Raw genomic sequence first — 14,586 nt, forward strand, 5'->3', positions numbered from 1 at the left:
CTATCTAGGATGAATCAACCAAGTAATTCTTTAGTTAGCTAAGTACCTAACCATGATGACGAGCCAAGAGGGCTATTAGTTAACATATGATCAAGATGAACCTCCAAAGTGGTCTGTTAACAGAAGAACCAACCATAAGAAATCCACCACATGGATGACTCTTTAATAGAGAAACAAAGTGAAATCTGAGGATGCCACCCACAGTTAGATCCAGAAGAATAAAATAAAACTTCTTAGACAACAAAGAGAAGCTCCTCATGGACTCAAACACACATCATGAAATCTGGAGGTGTGACCACCACTTGGGTCACCGTGGGACCGGAACTGGATGGCAGAGCTATACTTACGAAGATTATTTATGGGGGTTCTGGTATCCATGTTCTCATAATGCTGGACGTGGACCACAATGTTGAGATCTCTCTCCATGTGGTCAGTGTTGCAGTGGCCCTGTGGCCTCATGACGTCTGCAAGGGCCCTGAAAGGAGAGAAAATTTAAATTGATTCATTCAAAACAATGACTAGCACCTACTTATTCTGAAAAATTGAAAGTGGCTCAGTCGTGTCCGACTCCTTTTGACCCCATGAACTGTAGCCCACCAGGCTCCTCTGTCCATGGAATTCTCCAGGCAAGAATACTGGAGTGGGCTGCTGTTCCCTCCTCCAGGGGATCTTCCCAACCCAGGGATCAAACCCAGGTCTCCCACATTGCAGGTGGATTCTTTACCATCTGAGCTACCAGGGCTTTGGGCTTATGAACAAAAGACAAGACCCCTTTCTCTATGGAGATGCCATTCTACTTAAGGTGGAGGGGAAAAAGACATAAGTAAATAAGATCACAGCAATTAGAGATTACATAAGGATCTCCTGCAGAAGAATTCACAAGCCTCTCACGTTACTGATGTAATAGAAGTTTTACCCACTTTGTAGAGTTATTGAGAGGATTAAATGATGAATATATGTAATATGCCTGCACCCAACAAGTTTAGCCACCCTTTATAACTAATCCTAATAATAATAAAAAATGTTTATTCCCAGGTGGCGCTAGTGGTAAAGAATATGTTTACCAATGCAGAAGATGCAAGAGACATGGGTTTGATCCCTGGGTCAAGAAGATCCCCTGGAGAAGGAAAATGGCAACCCACTCCAGTACCCTTGCCTGGGAAATCCCATGGACAAGAGAAGCCTGGTGGGCTACAGTCCATGGAGTTGCAAAGAGTTGGACACAACTGAGCGCAGCACAGTACTATAGCTAACCCTAGATACCAACACTTCAGGTACAGCTACGGCCCAGTATTAGTAACAATAAGTAACATTTATTGAGTACTTCTCATAAGCCAGGCACTATACTAGTCATGTGACATGCCTTAATTCAATTAGGAAGCACATAAACACATCATGAGGGTTATTATTCCTTCTTTGCAGATGAGTCAACAAAGACTCAGAGAGGTGAACTGATTCCATTTACTTGAAGTGTTCAGACTAGGCAAATCCATACCGACAGCAGATTAGTGGTTGTCAGAGACTGGGGTTGTGGGAGGGGAAATGGGAAGTCACTGCTAATGAGGGAGGGGTTTCTTTTTAGGATGATGAAAATGTTCTAGAATTAGACAGTGGTGATGGTTGCTCAACTTTCTCAATATACTACAAACCACTGCATTGTACACTTAAAAAAAAAAAATCCTAAATAAACTGACAGATTGGCTGATCAGGAAAAGCCTTCCTGAGGAGGCATCTGAGCTGAGCCGTGAACAGTGAGAAGGAGTTACTGCCATAAAGAGGATGAAAGAACATTCCAGGCAGAGGAGTCAGCAAGTGCAAAGACCCTGAGGCATGAAAGAGTTCAGATCTGAGGGACAAGAAGGCTAATAATGCTGAACTGCAGCCAACAAGTGGGAGAGTGTTACAAGGTGTGGATTACTATACCCATTCTCCAGAACAAAAAGACTGCCCAATGGGACTTCCCTGGTAGTCTAGTGGCTAACATTCCAAGCTCCCAATTCAGGGGGCCTGGGTTCGATCCCTGGTCAGGAAACTAGATCCCACATGCTGCAACTAAGACCTGGCACGACCAAATAAATAAGTAAACATTTTTTAAAGGACTGCCCTGTCGGGCTACAGTCCATCAAGTAGCAATGAGTTGGACACGACTGAAGCAACTTAGCATGCACACATGTCCAAGTTAACCCAGCTAATCAGTGGAGGGACTAAGATACAAACCTGAATGTCTTTGAAATCATCATTTAAGCTCCTCCCGACCCTGTAGAGTAAGCAGGACCTGAAACTTGAAAGGGGCTGCAGGAAAGGAATGTTTGAAACACAAGACAGATGTCTCCCAAACTTAATTTGCCTTTTTTTCACTTCTAAACATGTTCTTTCCTATTTTGAGGGCAGGAATAGAGACCCCGACATTGAGAACAGACTTATGAACACAGCAAGGGCAGGAGAGGGTGGGATGAACTGAGACAGCAGCATTGAGATATGTAAAACAATAGCTAATGGGAAGTTGCCATATGCTGATTCATGTTGATGAATGATAGAAACCAACACATTGTAAAGCAATTATCCTCCAGTTAAAAAAAACTTTTTAAGAAATATATTAAAATAAAAATAAGTAAATACATAGGTTCTTTATTGAACTTCAGAGGATCTCTGAACTTCTCTAGAGTTGAACAGAAATTTTATTTGTGCATTTTTCCTGAACAAGAAGCCATAGTTTGGGATTTCTCTGGCCATCCAGTGGTTAAGAATCTGCCTTCCACTACAGGGCTCAATCTCTGGTCGGGAAACTAAGATCTTCCACGCCGAGGGACGACTAAGCCCGCACCACAACTAATGAAGCCCACGGTCTACAACGAAGGGCCCGCACACCACAATGAAGACCTGCTGCAGCCAAAATAATAAAATAAGCAAATAAAAATAAATAAAGAAGGCAGATTGAGACACTATCAAGTTAAAAAAAAAAAAGAGGCCATAGTTCTCACCACATTCTCTAAAGATTTCTCTCCAAAATTTCAAAATATTTGAACTTTCAAGAGGATAGCAAAGTAAATGATCAGGGTGGCTATCCGTGAATTTGGTCAGCACTACGATCGGCAGATTCCCTGGCTCCTGCTGAGTGCCAAAATTCATGAAATTCACCAGAAAGCCAAGGATACTTTACCCCAAGGCAGCCCTTGCCAGAGCAGGCATGGGGACAGGGATTCTTAGAGCCCCTGTATCCTGGACAAGGTGTCTTCAAGGCGTGTGGCCTACTCACTTGGGGATTCCCTAATATAGTTTGGCAGTGGGGGAAGGAAATATGACAACTTCTGTGTATGGTCTTTAGTCATTAAAAATAAGAAATAAATGTGTGAACTGAGGCTGGAGCCCTCACTTGGAACACCCCTGTCAGATGGTGAGAATCAAGAACCTTGGACCAAGGTGCCAACCTTGTCAGTGGCATCATCTTTAGGGTGCATCACCTGTGTTGTAGTTAAATATACCCCAAAGGGATGTGCAAGCAAAGAATCTAGTTTTACTAAGCTAACCATCACTACGTGGACATGGGGCTTAAGAATGTTCCCTCATAACAAAACCACAGCCTGGAGACAATACTGATGAAACAAGTACAAGAAAATAATAGACTGGACCCTCTCCTCTTCAACAGCTTCTCACAAGCTTAAAAAAAAAAATGATGGCCTATTCAGATCAAAATGAAATCAGCCAAAAATAATTCAAACTCTCATGAAGAATATTCAAAATGTGGATTTATGTATGAATGATGAGCTTCATCCTCAACACACATTAGTATGTTATTACACAAAGTCATCACCACTGGCAACAAATTGTAAATATTTGTTTCACCTTCAGTTCTGTTTAATGTATCTGCTCTTATATATGCTTTAGAGTATATTTAAACAACAAGGTCCTATTGTACAGCACAACATTCAAAAAACGAAGATCATGGCATCCAGTCTCATCACTTCATGGCAAATAGATGGGGAAACAGTGATATACTTTATTTTCTTGGGCTCCAAAATCACTGTGACAGTGACTGCAGTCACAAAATTAAAAGACGCTTGCTCCTTGGAAGAAAAGTTATAACAAACCTAGACAGAATATTAAAAAGCAGAGACATCACTTTGCTGACAAAGGTCCATATAGTCAAAGCTATGGACTGTCCAATAATCAAGTATGGATGTGAGAGTTGGCCCATAAAGAAGGCGGAGTGCCAAAGAATCGATGCTTTTGAATTGTGGTGCTAGAGAAGACTCTTGAGAGTCCCTTAGACTGCAAGGAGATCAAACCAGTCAATCCTAAAGGAAATCAACCCTAAATATTCATTGGAAGGACTGATGCTGAAGCTGAAGCTCCAATACTTTGGTCATCTGATGTGAGTAATTGACGTAATTGACTTATTGGAAAAGACCCTGATGCTGGGAACGATTGAAGGCAAGATGAGAAGGGGCAGCAGAGGATGAGATGGCTGAATGGCATCATTGATTCAATGGACATGAGTTTGAGCAAACTCCAGGAGATAGTGAAGGACAGGGAAGCCTGGCATGCTGCAGTTCATGGGGTCACAAAGAACCAGACATGATTTAGCGACTGAACAACAACTGTATAGCACAGGAAACTGTATTCAATATCCTGTGATAAGCCATAATGGAAAACAATAAGAAAAAGAATATATATAGCTTAATCACTTTACGGCAGAAACTAATACAACATTGTAAGTCAACTATCTTTCAACAAAATTTTTAAAAATAATAAACACTATAGTGTACCTAATAATTGTTTGCTAGTATGTGCATATATTTTATGTGTTAGTCACTCAGTCATGTCCAACTCTTTCCTACCCCATGAACTATGGCCTGCCAGGCTCCTCTATCCATGGAGTTCTCCAGGCAAGAATACTGGAGTGGGTTGCCATTTCCCTCTCCAGGGGATCTTCCCAACCCAGAGATCGAACCTGGATCTCCTGCATTGGAGGCAGATTTTTTACCATCTGAGCCACCAGGGAAGCCCATTTATTGTGGTGTATACTAGAAAACATGTTACAAATAGGGATGTGTTTTTTAAAATTTAGTAAATTAGACAGTGAAAGAACCAACTATGTACTACAAGCCAAACAAATGCCCAGGGAATTGGTATTTATGTGCAGCACCCACTCTGAGTGCTTCTCAAACTTGAATGTGCACACAGACTACCTAGGGGGTTTTGTTAGGATGCAGATTCTGATTCAAGATATCTGCGGCAGGCCCTGAGATTTGGGGCCAGGTGATGGAGATACTGCTGGTCCACACTCAGAAGAGCAAGATCCTAAAGGTACTGTGATGGTAAATGTTATGTGTCAATTTGACTGAGTGCCACAGGGTGACCAAAGATTTGGTCAAACATTATTCTGGATGCCTCTGAGTGGGTGCTTTGGGATTAATTTAACATTTAGATTGATAGACTGAGGAAAGCAGATTGTCCTCCACAGCATGGGTGGGCCTCATCCAATCAGCTGAAGACCGGAATAGAACAAAGGCTCATCCTCCCCCAAGAAAGAGAATTTTCCTGCCTGATGGCCTTCAGACTGGGACAGGTCCTCGTGGTTCTACAGTGACTTATAGGCTTTCAGATTCAAACTGGGACCTTAGGACTTCCCTGGTGGTCTAATGACTAAGACTACATGCTTCCATTGCAGGGAACACGGGTTTGATTACTGGTCAGGGAACTAAGATCCCACATGTTTGAGGCACAGCCAAAAAGTTAAAAAAAAGAAAAAAACCTTGGACCTTGACTCTGCAGATTTTGTACTTGCCAGCCTCCATTATCATGTGTGGTAAGTCTGCATAAATCTCTAGATAGGTAGATAGTTAGACAGATCTCCTGAAGATTCTGTTTCTCTGGAGAATCCTGACTTAATACAGGCACCTTATGGAAGAAACTACACTTTTCCTTGATATCCCTTAACCCAGTTCCAAACAGCTGAAAGATTGCCATTTTTGAGGTTGAAGATGATGGAATACTGGCAATTTCATAAGGTTCAACTTAGTGTCTATTCACTTGTACATTCACTTTTACATCACCTGCCTCCTGCTATGGACCATGAGCTCTGTGCCTGCACTATTCCCTGCAGTCTCACAGCTCTCAGTCCAGTGCTGGATCTACTATAGGTACTCAGTAAACACCTACTGAATGACTAAATCCATGAGCAAATAAATGATGGAATGAGGAGGTACCTTATGTCATGTAAACCAGGATGTCAGGAATCAGAACTCCTATGTGCCAGGTACTATACCAGGACTCAAGTGACAGATGGGGAAAGACTGCATTCCTTACTGTGAACAATAATGGAAGGAGGCAGATGATAAACTAGTAAACCAGTACATTAGTAAGTTCATTTTAGACTGTAATGTGAAATGAAGCAAATCACACTGAGTGATGGGCTGGAGCGGGTGGGAGAGCATTGGTAAATAAGCCTAGGGGATCAAGGACAGCTTCTCAGACAAGGTGACACTGAGCTGAGACCTGAATGCTGAGAAAGGGCCAACCAGAGAATTTGAGGCAAACCAGCACAACAACTCCAAGGCAGCAATGAGCATGGCATATCTGAGGAACAAAAAGAAAAGCCTGCATCCCTTTTCTTTCCAATTACAGTGAGTAAATAAAAGACCCCAACATCGCCGAATGGAGCTCAGAGTTTCAACATCTTGCTTCGAAGCCTCCAGGGGTTCCAAGGTCTGAACTGTTTTCTGATTTGTAAACACTTGAATGGGATTCCTGAGATTTTCCTCTTGTACCAGAAGCATCATTTATTTTTCAAGGATCTAAGGGCAATAGACATGAGGTTACTTTCTGGGGTAGTGGTTATATAGGTGTAGCCATGTGTCCAAGTTCATGAAACTACACATAATATGTGTACACTGTATTGTGTAAATTAGACTCCAATAAAGTTGATTTTTAAAATGCAAGGTCTCAGTGCCCAAAGAGAAGCAAAACATATTCTGCAAGGAAAAATAATTTATATAGCCAGTGGGAATTTGCTATATGATGCAGGAAGCTCAGGCTGGTGCTCCATGACAACCTACACAGCTGGGATGCGGTGAGGGGTGGGAGGGAGTTTCAAGAGGGAGGGGATGGAGGTATACCTATGGCTGATCCATGTTGATGAATGGAAGAAACCAACACAACATTGTAAAGCAATTATCCTCCAATTAAAAATTAACATTAAAAAAATAATTTAGAGACTTTTTGCGGCCAACAGCATATGCATTCATGGGCTTCTCCAGCCTGGGCAGCTGGTGGAAGCTACAGGATAACCATAAATGCATAAGAAAAGGGAGATAGAGGGGAGGCTGGAATAAGACAGAAAAGGCAAGAGCAGGAAGGACGTTTATCACTTGATGCCATTTCTTTGCAAGAGACTTGAGGATATGTGAATCATGCTTGAAAAACACACGGGACATGGTGCTATGTAATTTGCCACTTGGATTTCTGACTGTTTGAAGGTGGGCAAAATAATGACATGTGTTCCCTAGTGGCTTCGAATGTAAAGAGCTTCAAACATGCATTCCTGCCCTCACTAATGCCTTTGCAAAGAGGGCTGGCCCTGCCAGGGGCAGATGCAGGAAACATCCATAGTCTTGATCTGACTCAGGCTCCTTGAACCAGCCCTGACACGTGCACTCTTATTTGCAGGGCATCAAGCACCTCTCTGTGGTCGGCAAAGACTGAAGTCCTGGATGTCAGTGCTTCAAGGCAGTGCAGTCTGGTGGTCAAGGACCCATGCCATAGCCTCAGAATGTCTGGGCCTGAAGTCCACCTCCTCCACTTGCTAAGGGATTTTGCATCCTCTTGAAGAGCAATCTGTGCCTCTGTGAAAAGCAGATTGTCATAAAGCTGACCTCCATGGGACATGAAATTAAATGAGAATTTACACACAAGCTTATGGCAAAATCGCAAAGCCAGCAAGTGTCCTTGAATATCAGCCAGGCCAATGAGGGGGTGTGGGATGAACTGGGAGATTGGGATGGACATATATACACTACTGTGTATAAAATAGGTAACTAATAAGAACCTGCTGTATGGACATATATACACTACTATGTATAAAATAGGTAACTAATAAGAACCTGCTGTACAGCACAGGGAACTCTACTCGGTGCTCTAAGGAAATCTAAAAAAGAGGAGATGTATGTATAAGTACAACTGATTCACTCTGCTGGACAGCAGAAATGAACACAAAATTGTAAAGCAACTATGCTCCAATAAAATGCACGGCAAAGCTTTGGCCTGGGTGATTTTTTTATTAACTTTTATTGGGATTGACATATATACACTACTATGTATTAAATGGATAACTGATGAGAACCTACTGAACTTGCCACTCATCCTCCTAAAATTCAACGGAAGTCCAGAGAGGTGACGAGACTTGGCCAATGTCACGCAGCTGAATAGACATAGCAGAGCAAGCACTAGGCACAGAGTTCCAGACTACAACTTCACCTCCTTCCATAGATAAGGGGGGGAAAATTCCAATAATAAGGGTGATGATAAAGGGTAGCAGTCACTGAGCAGTGACCCTATGGCAGGTCCTGCTCTATGAGATGTCTAAGCCCAGTCTCAGTGAATCTTCACACAGACCTATGACACAGGGACCCTCATCATCCCATTTTTAAAGACAGGAATCTGAGAATCAGAGATGAGCCACAAATTTCCCAAAAATTTCACACTATTAAGTGGCTGAGCTGGGACTGAATCTGGAGCCATCTGGCTTGAACCCACTTCTTTTCAGATCAGCCCGACGACCTCTCTGGGGACTGCAGGGAACATGACTGACTGAACTGGGGACCAGGGCGGTGGGCGGGGAGGCAAGTGAAATTAACCTGAGAGGGTCCTAAAGGGAATAGATGCCGCTTGAAAATACAGGCCCAGTGTTACCAGATCTATTGGTTTCTCAAGAGAAATCAGAAAATCGGGATTTCTATGCAAAACCTCCCAGTTTTTTAAATGTTGGCCATTGGTTCTAAGCTGGTTTTAAAACACCATACACCATAGAGGCTAAAGAGATTTCACAGCCAAACGCAGTGAGCCTTGAGTGAAATCCTGGTTTGAAAACCCAATCTCTAAAAGACATTTCTGGTGTTTGACTGGGAAAACAGTAATACGATTGGCTATTTGACAATGTTATGGAATTTTTGTTCCTTCTTGGGGGCGGGATACTGGAACTGTGTTATGTAGGAGAAATGTCCTTGTTCTTAGGAGATCCACGCTAAAGTATTTAGGGATGAAGTGTCATGTCTGTAACTTATTTTCAACTGCTCCGGCCAAAAAAAAAAAAAAAAGGAAAAAAGAGAGGAAGGGAGGGAAGGAGAGAGGAAGGAAAAAAGGAAGGAAGGAAAGAAGGAAGAGGGAGAGAGAGAAAGCCATAAAGCAAACGTGACAAAATACTAATAACTGTTCAATCTAAATGACCAGTCTTTGACTGGGAGTGACTCCACTCCTGGATGACTTTTGGCAACGTCTGGGGACATTTTAATTGTCCCGAAGGCAGTGTGGGTGGGTGCCACCTGCACCTAAGCGGGCAGAGTCCCGAGATGCTGCCAAACACCCAGGAATGCACCCGATCGCCTCCCACAGCAGAGAGCAATCAAGCCTCAAATGTCAAGGGTGCCAAGGGGAGGAGATTCTGCTCTAGATGAAAGATACACTGGAGTTTATGTTTATTCTTCTTTCAAGTTTTCTGTATGTTTAAAATGTTCCACAATAACAAATTGGGAACAGCTTAAGAATTCGTGTGTGCATACTCAGTCGCTTCAGTCGTGTCCAACTCTTTGTGACCCTATGAACTGTAGCCCCCCAGGCTCCTCTGTCCATAGGATTCTCCAGGCAAGAATACTGGAGTGTGCTGCCATGCCCTCCTCCAGGGAATCTTCCAGACCCAGGGATCATACCCATGTCTCCTGCATCTCCTGTGTTGCAGGCGAATTCTTTACCCACTGAGCCACCTGGAAAGCCCAAAAATAAGAATACAGACATCGAAATATGTTGCAGACCAAATAAAATGTGTCTGCATGGTTTGGTACCATTTGGTACCCACCATTTGCAGTCACTTCTTCCAATAAATAGTGGTTGAATGTGGCTGCGGTTATATCTGCTGTAGAAGCATCTATACAGTTTTCTCCACATCACAGGCCAGGCCTGAGCATACTCTGGAATTGCTGTCTCTCCCCTTTTTCAGTCCTAATCAGCCCAGAAGGAAGCAGGTGATGTGCCCAGGCCTCTGAGCCTGGAAACTGACCTCATCAAACACAAGCACACTGGTCACTAGGAGCAGTCAAAGCTGTGACGTGGGAGCAGCACATGCTCTAAGTCTTTGAGGAGAAGGTACTCTCAGGTGAGGTAAGAACCAACTTCCCACCCCAGTGACCCCTGCAGCTCGAGACAAAATAAATTAAGAGGCTGCAGCCAGCAGGTTAATTTCACCTGAAAGCCAACATACAGTCTCTCTGATGCAGAGTTTGGCATGCTGGACCCAGCCAAACATCCTATGGTCCATGCAGGCAAAAGCAAATGAGCCACGGCTGGGATATGAAATAATTAACTGCATCAGTAGAGCACGATGCACTTGGTGAGTACTCGGGGCAGCCCCCCGCACCACAGAAACACACCCAAAGGCACAGGGGCAGAATCAGCAACAGAATGTAAGTAAGAGTCACACTGAATGAATCCATCCACCCTCCATTCGAGAAAAATGTTCCCAAGGCAAGTGTGGACCACTTTACACAAGCCGTTCAGGGAGGTGGTAAAAATGCAGACTTCTGAGGCCCAGATAAATGGATTTGGAATCTCTCTGGATCAAGCGCAAGACTGTGCATTTTAGGAAGCTCCTCAAATTCTGATGCTCACTCAACCTGCAAACATCTGCCCCAGACACAGCTGACACCGGGGGAGTAAGGAATGCGCAATTTTCTGTGTGACCTTGAGCCAGCTACCAACCTCAGCTATGATTTGCTCCTATGTAATAGAGAATTAGCACCTGTCTCATCACTGTGCAAACTAAATGATGTTTACACACACACACACACACACACACACACACACACACACACACACACACACACCTAGTACAGTGCCTGGCACCCAGAACTGTGTTCAGCAAATGTTACTTCCTTTTCCTGGACAGTGACTGACTGAACACCATAAAGCCTGCAGAGATACACAAAAGTATAGATGTGAGGGCCCCACCCTAGAGATCCTGACTTGAACCATCTAGGGTGGGGCCCCTGGCAACAGAGTTTTTTTTTAAAAAAGCATTCCGGGTCACCCTAAACATCAGCCAAGGTTGAAAACTATACCTCAGGAGTCATCAGTAAAAATCAAGCATTCTTTCTTTTCAGGAGTATGTACCTTCACTCCAGCCTGGAATTCTCAAAATGTATGCAAGGAGAGCCTGTGTTGGGGCTCTGTGACCCCAGGACTGGGTACCCCCTAGATTCCACCTCCAAGGAGACCTTTCCCAGTACCTGTAGAGGAATGTGGCTGCAGCCTGCTGGGCTGGAGTAAACGGAGCTGCAAGGGGGCAGGACCAGTAAGTTGAGTCCCTGCTGGCCTCAAGCCAGCATCACTTTCTCCCACAGTTGCCCAAAGGTTAGTGCTCCTCCCCAGCTTCCCACCTCCCTCCTCCCGCCTTTCCACCCCCATCCCAACCGAACCAGGAGGAGAACTCCGGAAGCCCTGGTTTGCAAGGCAAAGGCTCCAAGGAGATTTCAGCAGAGGAATTAAGTCGAAATCTACCAGGCAGCCTACCCATCCCTGGGTGAATTTCCCTACCGAGGCAATAGTCACTGCCGCAACCCTGCTTCCGAGTCTCGCTGGCAACACCAGACCCTTGGCGAGGGGAGCGGGGGGACATGAAACCACCGGCCCGTGGGGTTGGCGATCTGGCACCTTGGGGTGGCAGGAGGTGGGCGGTGCCGCGCTTGACTCTTTTGGTAGGTCAGGCTTTCTTGAAAACCCTGGGGGCGGGGGGATTTCTGTGCCTCTTGACCTCACCATCCATCCACATCTGCCTGCTAACCCAAACCGAGAGGAACTTCCTCACCTCTTCCCCCAAATTCTTCCTTGGGGGGGGGGGGGCGGAAATCATCCGATAATCTGCATATAAATAGAAAATAATTACTAGTGAGGTGGTGGTGATGTTCCTCGCCTATTTTTGGTGGGTCTCTTTGTTGAGATTTTTTAGGCAGGCACACGGAGCTCGTGCAGACACACGCGCGCGCACAGGCAGCCGGAGGTTCGGGGTGTGTGTGTGTGTGTGTTTGGGGACGGGGGGGCGGGGGGACGGACGGAACACATGGCGACTCTGTTGCACGTATACAGGAAGAGAATAAACCTTGTTCTCCAGTCATCGGCTGTGTGCAGGCGACCCCGCGCTCTTCACCACCCGCCCCCGTCTCCCCTCACAGCAGCCAGGACCCCACACCAACCCCTGGCCTCTCCCCGGCCGGGGGTTGCATCTTCCCGTCTGCGTCTTCCGCCTCCAAAGTTACTGGGTTGTGCGAATCCATTTAGACACTTAAAAAAAAAAAAAAAAAAAAGGCAAATAGCTCCATTAATCCCCAAATGCCTTCTCCCATCTGCTGCGACTTGCTCGTGCTGGGACTTGCATAATGAATAAGGCAAAAGGGAAAGTTGACGAATCAGGGTGTCTGAGGGGGGTGAAGGCACGCTGGGAGAGGGCTCCGGCCCTAGGAGGCCACACCAGCCCGCGCAAGGGGCTCAGCGCCACGGCTGAGGTCGCTGCCCACGGCAGGGAGAGGTGGCGACTGGAGAGAGGGACGAGGGGGTGATGCGGGGTGGGGGTGGGGGGGCGAGGTCCCAATTCCAGGGACCTGGCAGCTCGGCGGAAAGCGAGGCGGCCGCTCCGAGCAAAGCTTTTGTTCTCGCCCTCCCCGCACTCTCCACCTCCCTCGCCACATTTTCGCGAGTCGTACGAGTTGCAGGCGGCACACACTCCTTGCCTCCCTCCCTCCCCGCCGCACACACGCGCGCGCGGGCTCACACACGCCCCCCTTCCCTTTCGGGCTCGCTGGCCCCTGTTTTCCTAGAGGCTAGTATGCAGAATCCGAGGGCTGGACCCCCCCCCTCCCCAAAACCAAGACTCCAAAGGCACGGGCTCCCACGCTGTGTGTCTCAAGTCCGCTGCAATACTCGGCGCGAGGGGGCGGCAAGACAGCGGGGTGGGGGCGGGGCGGAAGACACCCCTAACCCACACACACTCACACATCCACACCTGTGCTGAGCTCCCCGTCCCCTCTCTGCGCTCCCAGCCCAAGTTGGCTGCCCGGGTGACATCCCCACGCAGAGAGGCCGGGGTGGAGGGGGAGCGCCATTGCCTCCGGGAAGGTGGGGAGGGGAGAGGAGGGACAGCGGCGCCCGGAGCGGGGGGTGGGGTGCGGGGGGCGGCAGCCCACCTGGACATGTGCTCCCTTTGGGGCCGGTGCGCTTTCTCCAGCCCCAGCTTGGTGAAGATGCCCACGAGCACCATGACGGCCACCACCCCGCAGATGATGTAAACGATCAGGTTGGTCTTGTCCTTGGTGGGGTCGTGCAGGGGGTCGTCCTTGCGCGCGGGGGGCTTGCCGGTGTTGAGCCAGAGCGGAGTGTCGTAGTTGGTGCAGGTGCTCTGATTCAGTCGCCGCTTCTTAAACGTGCAGCAGAACCGGAAGCCACAAGTCCCGCAGCAAAAGATGAAGTCGCCCGAGCTGCAGTTGAACGGCGGGTCCCACTGGCCCATGACATCGAAGTAGCCCCGGCAGAAGTCCGGCGTGGGCGCCCGGGTCGGGGGCGCGTCCGAGACCCCCACGCCCTCGCCGACCTCTCCGGAGGCGGCCCCGGAGCGGTTGCCCCCCGTCAGCACCACCACGCCGCCCAGCTGCGCCAGCTGTCCGTGCCCCGCTCGCTCCTGCGCCCGGCACACGCGGGCGCACAGCTCGGTGAGGAAGCAGCCGAGGAGCAGCCGGAGGACGCGGCGCATCGTGTCTCCCAGCCCGGGCTCGGCCACTCGGCCGCCGCTGGAGCCGCTGCAGCCGCCTCTCGAGGCGCGGCCGAAGCTGCCGAGGCTGCTGCCGGGGGCTGCGAGCCGCCGCGGGCCGCACATGCAGGGAGCGGCGCGGGGCGCTCGGTGGTCGGCGGCCACTGCGCTCGGCTCAGCCCGCGTTCGCCTCCAGCGCGCCGCGCGCCGAGGGGCCGGCCGGGGAGGAGCGCGCCGGGCCGGGCGGGGGGAGGAGGAACGGGGGCCAGCGCGGGGTGCAGGTCCGGCTGGCTCCCGGGGGAGGCGGGGGCCGGAGAGCAAGGGCGAGTCGGGCGGTGCGCGCCTCCCCTCGGCCGGCGGCTCGGGACTCGCCGCCCCGCGCCCGCTCGCAGGCTCCCTGCTCTCCTCTCCAGCTCACCAAGTGCGCGGGAGAGAGCGAAGCGACACTTGTGGAATGAAGGGAGGGCAGGAGCGAAGGGGGAGGGGGAGGAGGGCGGGCAGAGGAGGCGCGGGGGGGAGGGGGCGGGAGCGAGCTCGAGAGGGGCGGGGGCGCGGGAGAGGTGACTCCGGCGGGCGGGCGG

At 48.3% G+C, this 14,586-nt stretch overlaps 1 protein-coding gene across 2 annotated transcripts in view; it reads right to left on the bottom strand.

Moving 5' to 3' along the window:
* Positions 1-14,008, bottom strand: part of SHISA9 (shisa family member 9) — a 345,697-nt gene extending 331,689 nt beyond the window's left edge. For both annotated transcript variants that reach the window (XM_081560357.1, XM_081560356.1), the window contains exons 1-2: positions 13,446-14,008; positions 348-475 (exon numbers count right to left, since the gene is read on the bottom strand). In XM_081560357.1, the coding sequence (XP_081416483.1) occupies positions 348-475; positions 13,446-14,008 (691 nt within the window). The remainder of the gene's footprint in view (positions 1-347; positions 476-13,445) is intronic.
* Between the last annotated feature and the right edge of the window lie 578 nt (positions 14,009-14,586).

The sequence above is a fragment of the Giraffa tippelskirchi genome, chromosome 13 (assembly GCF_054371585.1).
Source record: "Giraffa tippelskirchi isolate mGirTip1 chromosome 13, T2T-mGirTip1v1.2.pri, whole genome shotgun sequence".
Taxonomy (NCBI): domain Eukaryota; kingdom Metazoa; phylum Chordata; class Mammalia; order Artiodactyla; family Giraffidae; genus Giraffa; species Giraffa tippelskirchi.